General features: G+C 44.0%; 1 protein-coding gene across 1 annotated transcript in view; it reads left to right on the top strand.

Annotated features, from left to right (window-relative positions):
• LOC126101005 (alpha-tocopherol transfer protein-like) overlaps window positions 1-14872 on the top strand; it is a 67998-nt gene extending 53126 nt beyond the window's left edge. Inside the window, exons 5-7 of the mRNA XM_049911671.1 lie at window positions 1157-1267; window positions 6192-6294; window positions 14623-14872. Of these exons, the coding sequence (XP_049767628.1) occupies window positions 1157-1267; window positions 6192-6294; window positions 14623-14774 (366 nt within the window). The 3' untranslated portion in view covers window positions 14775-14872. The remainder of the gene's footprint in view (window positions 1-1156; window positions 1268-6191; window positions 6295-14622) is intronic.
• The last annotated feature ends 217 nt before the right edge of the window (window positions 14873-15089 follow it).

Here is a 15089-nt window from a genome sequence, read left to right as displayed (position 1 = left end):
TCTGAGCACTATGGGACATAACTTGTCATCAGTCCCCTAGAACTTAGAACTACTTAAACCTAACTAACCTAAGGACATCACACACAATCAGTGCTCTAGGCAGGATTCAAACCTGCGACCGTAGCGGTCACGCGGTTCCAGACTGTAGCGCCTAGAACCGCTCGGCTACCCCGGCCGGCTCTGTAACAGCACCAAGGTGAGAGGTGACCTGTCCACTGTCGTTGTAATATGAATGACACATGGCTATATAGTTTTCGACATATGAATTGTAACGAAAAATGACGGCATAATTCTCTACGTTGTCCATCAATACCTTTGTCGCACCTATCTTGGATGAGTCTGGAAGATGTCTTTGCATCAAAACTAACTTCGCGATCTGAGCAACGGGGAATGCTTCATACTAATTGATAGCTGCTCCACTCTCTGGACTATGGCGTTATTGGACGGTGGTAATAGAGTATAATGTTCCGCACACTGCTTTCGCAGCCACTAATATTCTATTTCAAACGACATATTACTTTTCATCATCAGATCCAATCAACGCCTTTCCTGTGCATATCAGTACTCTTATATGTTGCAAGTTGCTGTCATCTAACAAGGTTACTCCAAAACATTATTTCGTTTAATCTCAAAGAATGAAAATACTCAACAAGAAAAATCAGCGTCTACTCAGGGTCAGCATTCCAGCTCTCAACGATCGGCGCTCATGTCGACTTACGCTATCCTCCATACGTATTTACGTTTGTAGCACGTTGTAGGTCTGTACTTCAGTTACTTCTTGGCATCCACGCTGCTAACACAGTCACACAAAGGTGGCTGAGCATTCCATGGGAACCACTATACGACGCCCCAACGATTACTTCTTCAATACTACCACATTCGTCTGTGTCTCTCTGTTGGTAACCCATTCCAGTTCAATGTAATACGAAATCAAAGGACAGTGACAGTTCATGAGACTCAAAACTGATCAAAGCTTAAATATTGTTTCCCTCCGATATTGTCACTCTTCCTTTATGATGTGTTGGAAAAAAGTACATAACAAGTCGAATGGAACGGACTAATGAGTTTGCAGAGTTAAACTCTTGGTTAGCTCATCAAGAGTTGAGTTTCGCTTCGTCTCCATGTAGTGAAATTTCTTTCTTTTTTCTTCTTACAGGAGGCATATCCGCTACGGCCCAAAGGCTTCCACGTCATCAACAGCAATCCTAGTCTCGAGAAAATATTCTCGTTTTTCGAGGGTTTCCTTAAAGAGAAGCTGAAGAAAAGGGTATGTACTCAAATATATATAAGTGTCATTTGTAATCAAAGTATGAATCCTCATACCATTAACATGCACGGGCGCTGAAGACCTTGCTGTCGCGCGCACAAAAAACCCCTCTACTACTACTATTAACATGCACTCTAGAAAGATTTCTAATGCAGAATCAGGTCAAATACTTCTTCATATAACAGATGTCTCAATATGGATTTAATGGATATCCTAGAAAAAGTGCACATAAAACCGAGTGTGTAACCAGGATCTGCTGTATTACTTGTAATATATCTGTCTACATATAACCCATTAATGTGTGTGTTTTATTATTTTATTTAATTTAATTTATGTTTTATTTTTAATTTGATTTTGGTTCCACTTCAAAGATATGTGAAGGCACGGATCGTTCTTAGATTTTACTAACACAATGTAGCGTGGGATCCTGAATAAATTATTGAAATTGCTTAGACGAATCCATGCTCAAAAACAGTTAATCATTATAAGCTATATAAAAATACAAAAATATATTTCACCATTTTCAGTACGTAGGGATCTACGTGTGATTTAAATACGTCTTATCTCAGGCCAAGTCTGTGTCCTATTGCACTTAAAAATCGTCAGAATAAATCATGTCAGTTTCCTACAGATCATGGATGAAAGAAATAATATCGCCGAACTCCAGCGTCACCTGTGGATAGAACGGGACAATAATTACTATAATCAGAAATTGCCGCTTAATGGCAGACAGTTGCCGTCCAGCGATGTTCAGCTTGCTGCCGGCGTGGCGTCTGAAATTCTTTCAAAACTGATGGAACAAGCAAACGGGATATGTGGTGGAGGTTACAGTTAAAATTAACAACAGTGACATTTTATACATATACTGGAGCTCACTGCTCAAATAATACATGTACACAACAGTGGCGTCCTATCCGAACAAGAACAAGCAAGAGTGTGTCTGGCGCTTTTTGTTTCACGCCGATAGCAAAAAGAACAAATATAATAATAATACTTATGTTACAGATAATAGTTTTTCTTTGTAATCGCATTATGCCTTGACTTTCAGTAGAGTTTCTTTTACGTGTGACAAATATAATTGCTCAATATCGTGGAAAAATGTTTAAGAATTTATAGTTTGCCTAATCTGGGTCGTCACCGGGATCTTCAGTACTACTTACTGTTTTAAGTATGTTTCGTTACCTGAATTCATAAACTTTAAATACCTACAATTAATAATGAAACTTACTTTCGTTTGTAACATTCATAGATTAGAAGAAAATGCTGGCTGTAGCACATTATTTGAAATTATGAGTGCATCTGTGGTAAAATACAGCTGAAAGGTTATCAGAACAGAAAACTAAAGTGTAGCTACAAGAGTCGTAGGACGTGAAAGGCAGGGAAAAGACGAGGAAAGAGTGATACAGACCTGTAGCCTATTCCCATGTTATTCGACACTGAGAAAGCACTAAAGGAAAGCAAAGAGAAATTTGGAATTGTAATTAAAATTCAAAGAGAAGAAAAGAAAAAGGTATAGTTTGCTGATGGCATTGTAATTCTGTCACAGACGGCCGAGGACTTGGAAGGGCAGTTGGACGGAACGGAAAATGCCTTGAAATTACACAGTATGATTTCTTGACAATATTAGAAAGTTTCAAGGGTTATGGAGAAGGGTAAATGTACCAATTTAACAGCATCTTCCGTCGGTTCTTGGCAGAAAAAATTTATAATAAATTACAAGCACCAGTTTGCTTTAGTCCAACAATTGTGGTAACCGGTTTTCGGCTTACAAGGCCATCTTCAGACATTTATTGAGTATTGTCACCAAAGAAGTTACAATGTTTGCCAACAACATTGGAAGAGAAGTAAGACGTCTAGACTGAAGCAGAAATATACAGTAACTAACATCTTTGACAGTATGGTGGTAATGCAATGAAGAAAACTTCTTAGATCTCATTACTGAATGGTCAGCGTGACGGACTGCCGTCCTAGGCCCTGGTTCGATTCCAGGATGGGTCGGGGATTTTCTCCACTCAGGGACTGAGTGTTGTGTTGTCTTTATCATCATTTCATCCCCATCTGGAGCTCAAGTCGCCCAATGTGGCGTCGAATGTCATAAGACCTGCACCAAGGCGGCCGGACCTGCCCCGCAAGGGGCCTCTCGCCCAATGACGCCACAGCTCATTTCCATTTTTACCACTGACATCAGTACACACACACACACACACACACACACACATTATTTCAAAATTTATAAAAAAAACTACAACTACAGACACAGTAGTATCTTCTTGCTCAGAACATCCCTTAGCTCACATACATGCAGCTTTCCACTCTGTTGTACACCGTCTCATATCCCACACTGTCTGTTCCTACATATTCCCATTTTCCTCTATTCATTAAGTTCTTTTGTTTTATTGAAGTTGTGTATGTATTCCATATAGACTGTAGTTTCAACAGCCAATGCTTTCTTTTAACTGATACTTGTATTACCGTCCATGTTTAACACCTCTTGTAGGTGTCTAATCAAATATTGTTTATATTTTACTTGATTCACTTATTTAATGCAAACTGTTACATAGCAACAGTTTTGAATATAATGTTAATGTTAAAGTGCAGTACCACCACGCTCTCCAAGTTTGCATTTACTGTACGTTCCCTCAAACGCCTACATTTTCCTGCATTTATTTATTTCTGTTTATCTTAATGATATTGTTTAAGTTCCTAATGTATACTGTAGTTACATTGATAATTGTTTCTTCTTTTAATTGGTTTGTGTATCACTCTCCATGTTTCGTACTTCCTGATGTAGCCTTGTCAAGTACTAATTTTATTTTATTTTATTTTATTAGTTTTGTTTATTAGTAGAAACTGTTATGTAGGCATGCTGTTCCTATTCTGTGTTAAAGTTTTTCCTGTCTACTCCATTTTTATTTATTTACTGTTCAATTTTTACTTCTTCATTGCATTACCACCACACTGTCAAAGACGTTACTTACTGTATGTTTCTGCTTCAGTCTAGACATGTTACACGTCTTTCAATGTTGTTTGCAAACATTGTAACTTCTTTGGTGACAATACTCAGTAAATGTCTGAAGATGGCCTTGTAAGCCGAAAACCGGTTAACATAATAAAAGTAATGATGTAGAACACAAGCAAACTGGTGCTTTCCATTTAGTACCAATTTGAGGTGAGAGATCTCGATTCGGAGACGAAAGAGTCGTATGTTGTAAGCGAAAGTAGTTCTGATACCTCTGACAGTGCAATACATCATCAGTATTGTTTTTGATAAGATTATAGGGTAGGTAACTTACAGAAGTGGTAGTATGGACCATAATAAGGAAAATTTTCCAGTAAACGTGCTCTATGAAATGCGTAAATTAAGAGCTATAGGGACTTGTTCAGTAGAAGAGATGTGTTTCACAGTATCGTAGATCAACAAGTGCCCATAGCTCTTAAGGTATTCACGCTATAGCCCATTTTTACCAGACATTTTTTCTGCTTTTGTTTCGTATTACCACCTCTGTACGTTGTCTACCCGACAATCGTAGTGACAATAGTTCCGGTACATACATTGAGATAACAGAAGTCGTGGGATAGCAATATGCACTTATACTGATGGCGGTAGTACAGTGTACACAAACTATAAAAGGGTAGTGTATCGGCAGAACTGTCATTTGTACTCACGTGATTCATGTGAAAAGATGCCAACGTGATCATGGCCGCACGAGGGGAACTAACAGACTTTGAACACAGTATGATAGTTCTAACCAGACACGTGGGACATTCCATTTCGGAATTTGTTAGAGAATTCGGTATTCCGGGATCACAGTGTCAAGAATGTGTCGAATATACCAAATTTCAAACGTTACGTCTCACAACGCATAACGCAGTGGCCGACGAGATTTGAAGCGTCAGAAAGCGCATCCGGCCAGCAAATGCCAGAGACACAACCAAAACCTATACATACCAACGCCGACCCCGTTAGTAACGGATAAAGGTAGTAGCAACAGAAGGAGAACCAGGTCATTTTTCTTCGAAAATGACACTTAAAGCAGTAGATGAGAATAAATGAGAACGGTCGAAGTACTACGGAAGATATTAAACGTTGAGTGGGAACAAGACGAAAAATGTTTCTCGAAAAGAAAATGTTTTTGCATCTAACACAAATTTTAGTTACGAACTTCCAGCAAACTCGAATAAGTTCAGGTCAGCAACTTCTGTTAATCAGTACAATGAAAAACAAGCCAAAAGTACAAATTTCATGTTTTTATTTACTTGATGACTAGCTTCGGGCCTAGCTCTATTTTTGAAATAACCAGAAAATCAAAATGCTATTTCCAAAAGTACAAGAAACATATCAAAAATATACGTATATTGAAGTGAAAATGAACGGTAACAGCGCATGTAGATTTATCTGGAGACCAAAATTGGGCGAGCAACAGAATAGACAAGACGAGAATAGTACCTTTTGAAATATGATGTTACAATAAATGTTGAAGATTATTTAACAACATGCCCAGAATCGAATTAGGGAGAAAAGAGGATTATGTTAAATCTAACTAAGAGAAAGAATAGTTTCATAGGAAACACTCTGAGGCGTCAATAAATAATAAGCTTGCTAATGGAAGGAAATGGAGCCAGTTGCAGGAGGTTGGGGAACTGCTATAGAGGGTAATTAAAGCTTGGGTACAGTAAGTGAGGGTGTAGCTTGCCGTAATTATGGAGAAATGAAGAGGCTTACACAGGACAGACTAGCGTGGAGAGCTGCTTCAAAGCAGTCTTGGGACTGAAAAACGCAACGGAAAGTTATGTAAAAAGAAGGAAGTGTGCATAACGAACGGTATTGTTATTAGAACCCGTCTGAATAGTATTTTATGCCTTAGAGCATCTCGTGATGCTTAGAAAATATTACGTTGTTATGTTTACGTTTCACGTATTTCAGATGTTCATCCATCCCAATCTGGAGTCTCTTTATAAGCACGTCCCCAAGAAGATTTTGCCAGAGGAGTACGGAGGAGAAGCCGGACCTATTGAAAAATTGCAAAGTAAGTGCAAACCATTGTCAGCGATTTTTACGTCATCCAAATTGTGCAACGTTGTGTACCCATAAGCCCTGAAACAGGCTTTTCGGAGAGGGGACTTAGTAGGTAAGTCTGCTAGGAAACCCATGATCGGAAATGTACCGATAGGACTAAAGTTTGAAAATCAGCTCACTTTCAAATCCCACGCTTCGTGGTACAACACAGCGGAAGCAAAGAGCTCTGACCTTTGTGCTTTACTGGAGCCCACGGCATGGGCAATGTTTCGAGTACTCGCCTTTGAGTGCTCTCCTACGTGACGAACGACGCTCTCTTCAAGACTAGAGAGCGGCGCGTCAGTGGAACAGCACAGTCAGCCATTCTCGTTGCAAAACGTGCCAATTTCCCGTTGCTGTAAGAGGATGAAAATGGTGTGTGACGTCATAATAGAACTGACGACAGCTGCCTCTTCTCAGTTTATGTGTGTACCGTGCAGCAGGAATTTTGAAAATGAACTGATCTTCTTATATTACATCCGAACTGTACGTTTCTGGACTTGGGTTCCTTATCAAAGCTACTAACTCCCCTTTACAACCCCTATGAGTCCGGTAACAGGAATTGTGAAATACCCTGTAAAATATATCAGGACAGCAGTATGTAAGATCAGGTAATAAATAACTGACTATTCGTTTACTTTAACAGCATCACTACATTGGCTACTGATCTTGACATACATGGCGATTAACCTGCCCTGAGTTTTATGCAACCCGCAATGCCTTCAAAAACCACAAGGGAGATTTTCATATTTTCTCGCAGACCATCAGTCCTACACAAAAAAATGAATAAGACCATTTTGCAGTTAATGTAGTTAAATTTTGTACTCGGATTCGTTTTCGCTGGAGGCCACGGTTTTTGAATTTCAACGTCACTTTTTCCAGTTTCTCTTGACTAATTCGAAAACTAGAGCCTCCAGCGGAAACGTATCCCAGTACAAACTTTAACCACATTTGAAATCCTGCAAAAAGATCCTCCACATTTTTTCTCTAGGACAGTAGTTTGTGTGTAGACACTGAGAGAATATGATAATTTCGTGTGTGGGTTTTGAAGGCATTATGGCTTGCATAAAACCCGTAGGGAGGGGAAGCTGAATCACCCTGTATAAATATAGAGAAAAAACGGCTTCCAGACCATCATCACAGCATTTTTCATATCGTTTTAAGTTGTACTAAAATAAATCGAAAGCAGTTATTATGTGATGATTTATTAAGGACCAGTTTCGCTGCGTTAAACCAACATCTTGAGGCTGTTAGTAGTGTCACATAGATAAGAACACAGAGACGCTCCCAACGTCGTTGTCACGTAATCCAACCGCATGAAGAAAGGAAGTTGTCAACAAACAGTCAGCGGCAGAGCATTGAGACGAACAGTGCGGGGGATGAGGAACCTGTTGTTGGTTATCACAAGAATAAAGTACTGACACTCTTAACAAGCTGAAGGTACTGCCTTAACGTAGCGAAACCGATCGTTAATAAATCATGCCATAATAGCTCTCTGCGGTCTATTCAAATCCAGTTTTCCATGAATTTCAACAGCTATGGTTGCCCATACTATAAAGTTCCATGTTTCTCAAATGTATTGAACTTGAAATTTTAAACATGTATATGAGCCTCTATTAAATACAAGCAATCACACACTTGGTTTCATCATTCCTAAACAATGTAGAAGTAACACTTGCAGAAAGACTAATTCCGCTTGTAATTTGAATGTCTTGAAATGATATCTTCTTTCGTTATGGCAGTACAGTGTAGCTCAGATTGGCCTCGATAGTCTGGCCTTCAGCAGATATTCAAGAGCGATAATTTTTATATGATGCGTAACAGACAACAGCCTGGAGGGTGGTGTGCTCATCCCACGCTCCTCCATATCGCGTCCAAAAGAAGCCATTGGCAGACGACGACATGACGGTAGGTCTGTCCCGAGTGGCCCGTTTGAGGCCAGAATGGTGGAACTAGGAAAAAAGAAAAAAAGAAAAATGTGAATGGCTTAGTATCCGTGTCTCAATCTCATATGGATAATGCGACTTACGCATTTCAAAAACATACGACGTGCGTGACATTTCGACTCGTCTTATATTACTAAGGGGGAGGAATAGCACAAATACAGAAGCATAATAAAGCATCCAGGATGACATTTTAACTCTGCAGTGAAGTGTGCGATGATACGAAACTTCCTGGCAAATTAAAACTGTGTGCCGGACCGAGGTTCGAACTCGGGACCTCTGCCTTTCGTGGGCAAGTGCTCTACCGACTTTTTTTTATGTAAAGGAACAGGGATACAGGGATGTTGTTTTTATTTATTTATTTAGTTATTTATTTTCCATAAAGATCACTCTGTTAAAAGGAACACGTAGATCAGTTCATGGTATAGTATGTGCATTACATATGGAGCGGTGAGAGAAGCGTCAAATGTGGACACCGACTGCACCCGGCACATCCCAACTGCGTGGGGGGTCGAGGAAGACTGCGTTAAGATAGCTGGCAAAGGTTTTCCCATAGTGTGACCATCTATGAACCTCATTGTGGGCTTGCTGCAAGAAATACCAAAAGTCGAGTCGCGACTTGGCAGCATCCCCATAGAGGTACGCGATCGTCCAACCTTTGACCCAGATGATCGAGTGTGATTTAGTCGCCGGAAAGTAGTCACTCTCCAGATATAAGAAGGAAGCAGGTGTAATATGTTGCGGGGTCACACGGAGGTAGCAAGCCACCATCTGTCTTCCTAGGAGCCATACGTCCTCCACCGCGATACAAGTTAAGCGGTGATGGTCGTCATCCACTTGGCGACATTTCGGGCATAGTGGAGTGTCCACTAGTCCAATTGCATAGAGTCGTTCGTTGGTGTTGAACTTGCCACAGGTGACAGAGAACCACAGTGCCCGAACGAAGATAGGAAGGAATTTTTGGTGCACATGTCTCCAAATCTTCGGCCAATGCAACTTGGGGTGTTTGAGTTCAATGACATTACGACTTATCCGTCGTTGCAGCCAAACATAAAAATCCTTCGCGCATGGTGGTCTCGTGCGAGGAAGCTCGTCTCTGACATAACTAAGTTCCACGATAAATGTTGATACATGCGCAAAATGTGGCGTAATGTTGCCCACCGCTACCGGAGGTGTGAGGGACGCTGGAACGAGGAGATCCAGTAGGCGGGATGTAAGGGAATCACGCCCGCTACGCCATTGCTTGTACATCGTGGCTAGAAGGAGCGCCGTCGCTCGGCAGTGAACATTCGTATGTCCGAGTCCCCCCTTGTCCGTAGGGAGCGTGAGCGTTGTGTATCGCACTTTGAGGGGCGATCCAATCATCACAAAATAGCCTAGTGCTGATTGAAGTCGACGTCCGAGCGTGAGTGGTAGGGGCAGGATCTGCGAAATATGCACCATTCGAGAAACCACATAAGTGTTCAGATATTCGACTCGCTGCAAAGAATCGAGGCGCCGTAGGAGATGTTGTCGGACCATGGTACGTGTTGTCTGTAAAATACGTCGGTAGTTAACTGCCGCAGTATATTTTACAGATGAGGTAAAGTCTATGCCGAGATAGCGGAATCGTTGCACACAAGGAAACGGACTGATTTCTTCTGGCGTAAGGCCCCTTCCAACCGGCATTGCTGCCGATTTGTTCATGTTCACTGCACTACCCGCCGTCACACTGTGGTCCAACAACAGTTCAAGGACCGTCTTCACCTCGTCTTCAGAACGAACGAGCAGCAGGAGGTCGTCCGCATAGGCACGACATTTGAAGGTGTAGCCCCGCAGTTCCATCCCAGAAAGAGAATTTGTTAGCGTCCCAATTAATGGTTCCAACGCTATCGCGAACAGCAGCATCGAAAGGGGGCAGCACTGGCGAATGGATCGTCGAATTTGAATGGGCCCTGCTATACGCCCATTAACCTGTACCAAGGATCGTGCGCCCCCATAAATCCTTCCAATGAGACCAGTAAAACGGTCTGGAAATCCCATTTGTTCCAGTACAGCGTACAGATAGTTGTGGCGCACCTTATCAAAAGCACTGTCAAAATCAAACCGCCACCATCGCCGCTTTAAGCCGGCACTCCTCCGCCAGCGCTATCACATCACGGCATTCGCCAGTAGCTGTTTGCACATTCACCGATCCACCTGGTGTCGTCTGTTCTGGAGAGAGAACGCTAAGAATTAACATACGACATCGGGACGCTAGCAACCGTGCAAAGATCTTATAGTCGGCATTAAGCAGGGTGATGGGGCGATAATGTGTGACCGTAATTCCTGGCTTCGGTTTATGTACTGGCACCAAGAGGCCTTCCATAAAAGCCGGTGGAATAGGCGCATCGGAATTTAACATCTCGTTGTACATTTCCGTCCATCGCGGTGCCATTTCGTTGCGAAATTCTCGATAAAATTCAGCAGGAAGTCCATCAATGCCTGGGGACCGGTTCAACGCACCCTTTGCGATCGCATCACGTACTTCCTGAGAGCTAATGGCTTCCAGTAAGTTTCCCGCGGCTTCCACCGTCAGTGTACGGGAGACGTACGTGGCTATACGTTCGAGGTCATCGACAGGGGCTGCTTCTTCCCGATAGATGTGTTGGTAATGATCGACGAATGCAGAGACAATGTCCGCTTGACGCGTCACTATCCGGTCTTCGCGGGTAATTAACTCCCGTACCAAAACGCGTCGTCGGTGCTTTCGTTCATTCACGACGTGGTGCATGGAAGGAATCTCGTGCATTATCGTATCGTGACATCTGGCGCGCACCATGGTTCCCTGAAGATGTTTCCGAGCTAAAGCCACTAGTTTAGCTTTTATCCTTTTGCGTTCGATCCAGACGTCCTGTCCCGGCGGACCATCGTCCAGGTCGCCCAGCGCTGCAAAATAAAAGTCGGTCGTACGGCGGCGCCATTCTGCCATCTCCCTGCTATATGAGATGAACGTACGGCGAAGCGCCGGTTTAGCACAAGTCAGCCACCAATCAAGCTTCATCGCATACCTTCCAACCCTTCGCTCGCACATCGTCCATGTCTCAAGGATCCGGTGACGGCATTCAGGATCATGTAGATGTTGAATGTTTAATTTCCACGGGGCCTTACTGTTCCACACCTCTCTACGGGGAAGAAGCACCGTACAGATGTAAGCGCTGTGATCGGAAAATGCCAATGGCCAGCGTTCCGCGTCCTGGACATCATTTGCATGAGCGCGTGAGATATAAATGCAATCTAACCTGCTCGCCGAATGACTTGTCACATAGGTGTATCCCGTTGCATCTCCATGTCGTAATTCCCACGTGTCACTAAGTACAAGGTCGTTGACAACGATTCGCAACTCCTGGCTGATGTTTGCTTGCGGCCATTGGTCTTTCTGGCTGAGAACACAGTTGAAATCTCCACCAATTATTAAACATTCATAACGTCCATGGAAAAGTGGGGCAATGTCTTCTGCATAAAATCGCGCCCTTTCCCGCCGCCGATTGTTTCCCGACGGTGCATAAAGATTGATGATGCGTGTCCCAAACGTCGTGAAAGCCATTCCCCTAGCCGAGGGAAGGTAACACACGTTTTCCACTGGGAAGCCATCACGCACGTAAACTGCCACCCCACTCCCATTGTGATCTCCATGTGACGAATAGGATTGGTAGCCTGCGATGTATGGGAGTGCAGCTATGTGTACTTCCTGCAGCAAAGCAATATCCACATCAGATGCCCAAATCGTTTCCTTCAGTAGGTGTATTTTGGCCGGTGAACGCACGTCATTGATATTTAATGTCGCAATACGGTTCGCATGTCGTTGAATCCCACTCTGTCGATGCGCAACACCATCTCCCTGCATCGGCGCTGGGGACTGAGGTATAAGACGTTCTCTCGCCCCTCTCCCTTCACCTTCAGCAATTATTAGGCCGTCTTCGTGAGTGCTGGCTGCCTCTGTATGACGTCCGGCGCCTCCTCAATATCGTCATACCACATCTTTGCAGGCGGTAATATATTCGTGTCCATTGCCACAGCATCTGCTTCGGGAGAGCCAATTGGTTGTGATTCCTCTTCAGCATCACCACGTCCCGGAACCGTCAATGTGACAGACCGCTGCGGGTCTGATCGAACAGTTTCCATTGCCTCATCCTGTTTCGTAGAGGCTGTTGTGTCGTCTTGGTCCACAGGCACATCGTCGTCGGGGCAAGGGGAGTCATCCCTAGGAGATGTCGTGCGACGACGCCGTTTCCTCCTTTTCGGGGAACGTTGTTTGCGTGACCTTCCTTCCTTGTCCTCAGATTGTAGGGAATCACGGCTGCCCGACACAAAAGCATCCGTAGGAACAGGAAGTGTTTCGAGTCCCATCGTTGTACTTGGCGGGAGTTCGGTCGAAACTGATGTTGTCGTCACAGAGTGCGTTCCAGACGGTACAGCATCCGTAGTGGCTGGAACTGCTTCATGTACTATCGGTGTGCTTGGTGGGAGTTCGGTCTCATCGGATGTTGTCTCCGAAGATTGTATGCTCGATGGAGCAGCAACCTCTGTCATCCCGACGTCTGCTACAAGGTTTCGGAGAGTGCCATCTTCCACCAGGGCTGTGTCTTTTCGGTCATCAGCAGACGCAGTGAGGGCTTTGGAATAGGTGATCGGAAGTACTGTCATCGCCGGCGACGGCTCGCGCACGTCTGAAGGCAGTTGCGTAATCCGCCGTTGCATACAGTTCGACCTGAGGTGTCCCTCCTGGCCACAGCCAGAACATGTACGTGGTTGACCATCGTAAATCACCACAGCCCGACAACCACCAATTGTCAGATAGGACGGTACATGCTTCTGAAGATCAATAGTGATCTGTCGCACTCCGTTAAGAACTGGGTACGTGGCGAATTGTGTCCAGCGTTCTGCTGTGTGACCATGTACCGTGCCGTATGGCTTAAAAGCCTCGATAACTTCGTCAGCCGGGAGCTCAAAAGGCAGCTCAAAAACACGTATTGTCCGTACACCCAGACCAGCATGTTCTACAGTTACCGTGCCGACATTCCCGTCACTATGGCAAAATCGGAGACCTGCTTTTGTCGCCTGTAGAATTCTCTCACACGCCGCGTCATTTACCATCTTAACATACACCGTGGGACTAACGATGGACAGATGAATTCCGACAATATCGTTGGGCGGTATCTTGACGTCCTCTCGAATGAATCGTTCCACTGCTAATGCCTTTGGTCGTCCGTAGTCTTTGCAGAAAGTGAATAGTAATGTAGTTTTCCTGTACTTGTTCGCCATGATCGTTGTTACTAGCCCGCGCGCAGACTAAGTCCACAAGTAAACAAACACTCGCACACGCCGCACAGGCGGAAGTAGCGGACCTCCGCTTCGCACGGCCGCTAGCGCCGAACTGCCGACTGAGCTACCCAAGCACGACTCACGCCCCGTCCTCACAGCTTTACTTCTGCCAGTTCCTCGTCTCCTACCTTCCAAACACAGTTTTAATCTGCCATGAAGATTCATATCAGCGCACACTCCGCTTCAGAGTGAAAATCTCATTCTGGAAACATCCCCCAGGCTGTGGCTAAGCCATGTCTCCGCAATATCCTTTCTTTCAGGAGTGCTAGTTCTTCAAGGTTCGCAGGAGAGCTTCTGTTAAGTTTGGAAGGTGGGAGACAAGGTACTGGTAGAAGTAAAGCTTTGAGGACGGGGCGCGAGTCGTGCTTGGGTAGCTCTGTCGGCAGAGCACTTGCCCGCGAAAGGCAAAGGTCCCGAGTTCGAGTCCCGGTCCGGCACACAGTTTTAATCTGCCAGAAAGTTCGACTCACGACCAGTCCTCACAGTTTCAGTTCTGCCAGTATCTCGTCCCCTACCTTCCAAACTTCACAAAAGTTCTTCTGCAAACTTTGCAAAACCAGCACTCCTGGAAGAAAGGATATTGCGGAGATGTGGCTTAGCCACAATACCTGGGGGACGTTTCCAGAATGACATTTTCACTCTGCTGCGGAGTGTGCGCTGATATGACACTTCCTGGCAGATTAAAACTGTGTGCCAGACCGAGACTCGAACTCGGGGACCTTAGTTCGAGTCTCGGTCCGGCACACAGTTTTAATCCACCAGGAAGTTTCATAATAAAGTAATATTTGATTATGTGTATACGTACCCCTATCCCTGTCTGTTAAGCAAAGGGAACAACCATGAAGAAAGGAACAGAATTTAGCTGTGCCGAAGTGTACTTTATAACATTAGTGTAGGAATCACTGTAGAATGATTTACCAAATGACTGGAAATTCGTAACATCAGACATTCCTAATTCCCTTAAACTTAGTTGTCCACATGGGATGTGTTTTACGATGTCACTCTGTTTGCAGATGTGTGGAAAGAGCGCATTGAGAGGAATGCGGCGTTCTTCAAGGAGGACGAGAAGTACGGGGTGGACGAGTCGAAGAGGCCCGGTAAACCCAAGACGCACACCGACCTGTTCGGCGTGGAGGGCTCCTTCCGGCAGCTGTCCGTGGACTGAGCACGATTCTCCGCCGACTTATTGTCTTTACTCTTATCAAAAGCCATTCTTAGTGGTACTACTGTTATATGCTGCTACTGTAAAATACTACCGATGAATTTGAGAATAAAATTACTTTGCTTTCAAATTCTGGCACTATATCTCTCACCAAGTCGCCTTATCATGTGTCACGGAGAGCACAAAAAGTACAACACGTAATACATGATGTGTACCTATCAATTTAACACACAAAGCAATTACAGACATTAGCTGCCAGTCGGCACTGATTTACGCTGATGAGTCATAATATTATGACCACCTGCTTAATAGTTTGTT

This window comes from Schistocerca cancellata, chromosome 9 (genome assembly GCF_023864275.1).
Source record: "Schistocerca cancellata isolate TAMUIC-IGC-003103 chromosome 9, iqSchCanc2.1, whole genome shotgun sequence".
Taxonomy (NCBI): domain Eukaryota; kingdom Metazoa; phylum Arthropoda; class Insecta; order Orthoptera; family Acrididae; genus Schistocerca; species Schistocerca cancellata.
The sequence above is the reverse complement of the archived record's forward strand: the minus strand, read 5'-3'. Positions and strand labels throughout refer to the sequence as shown.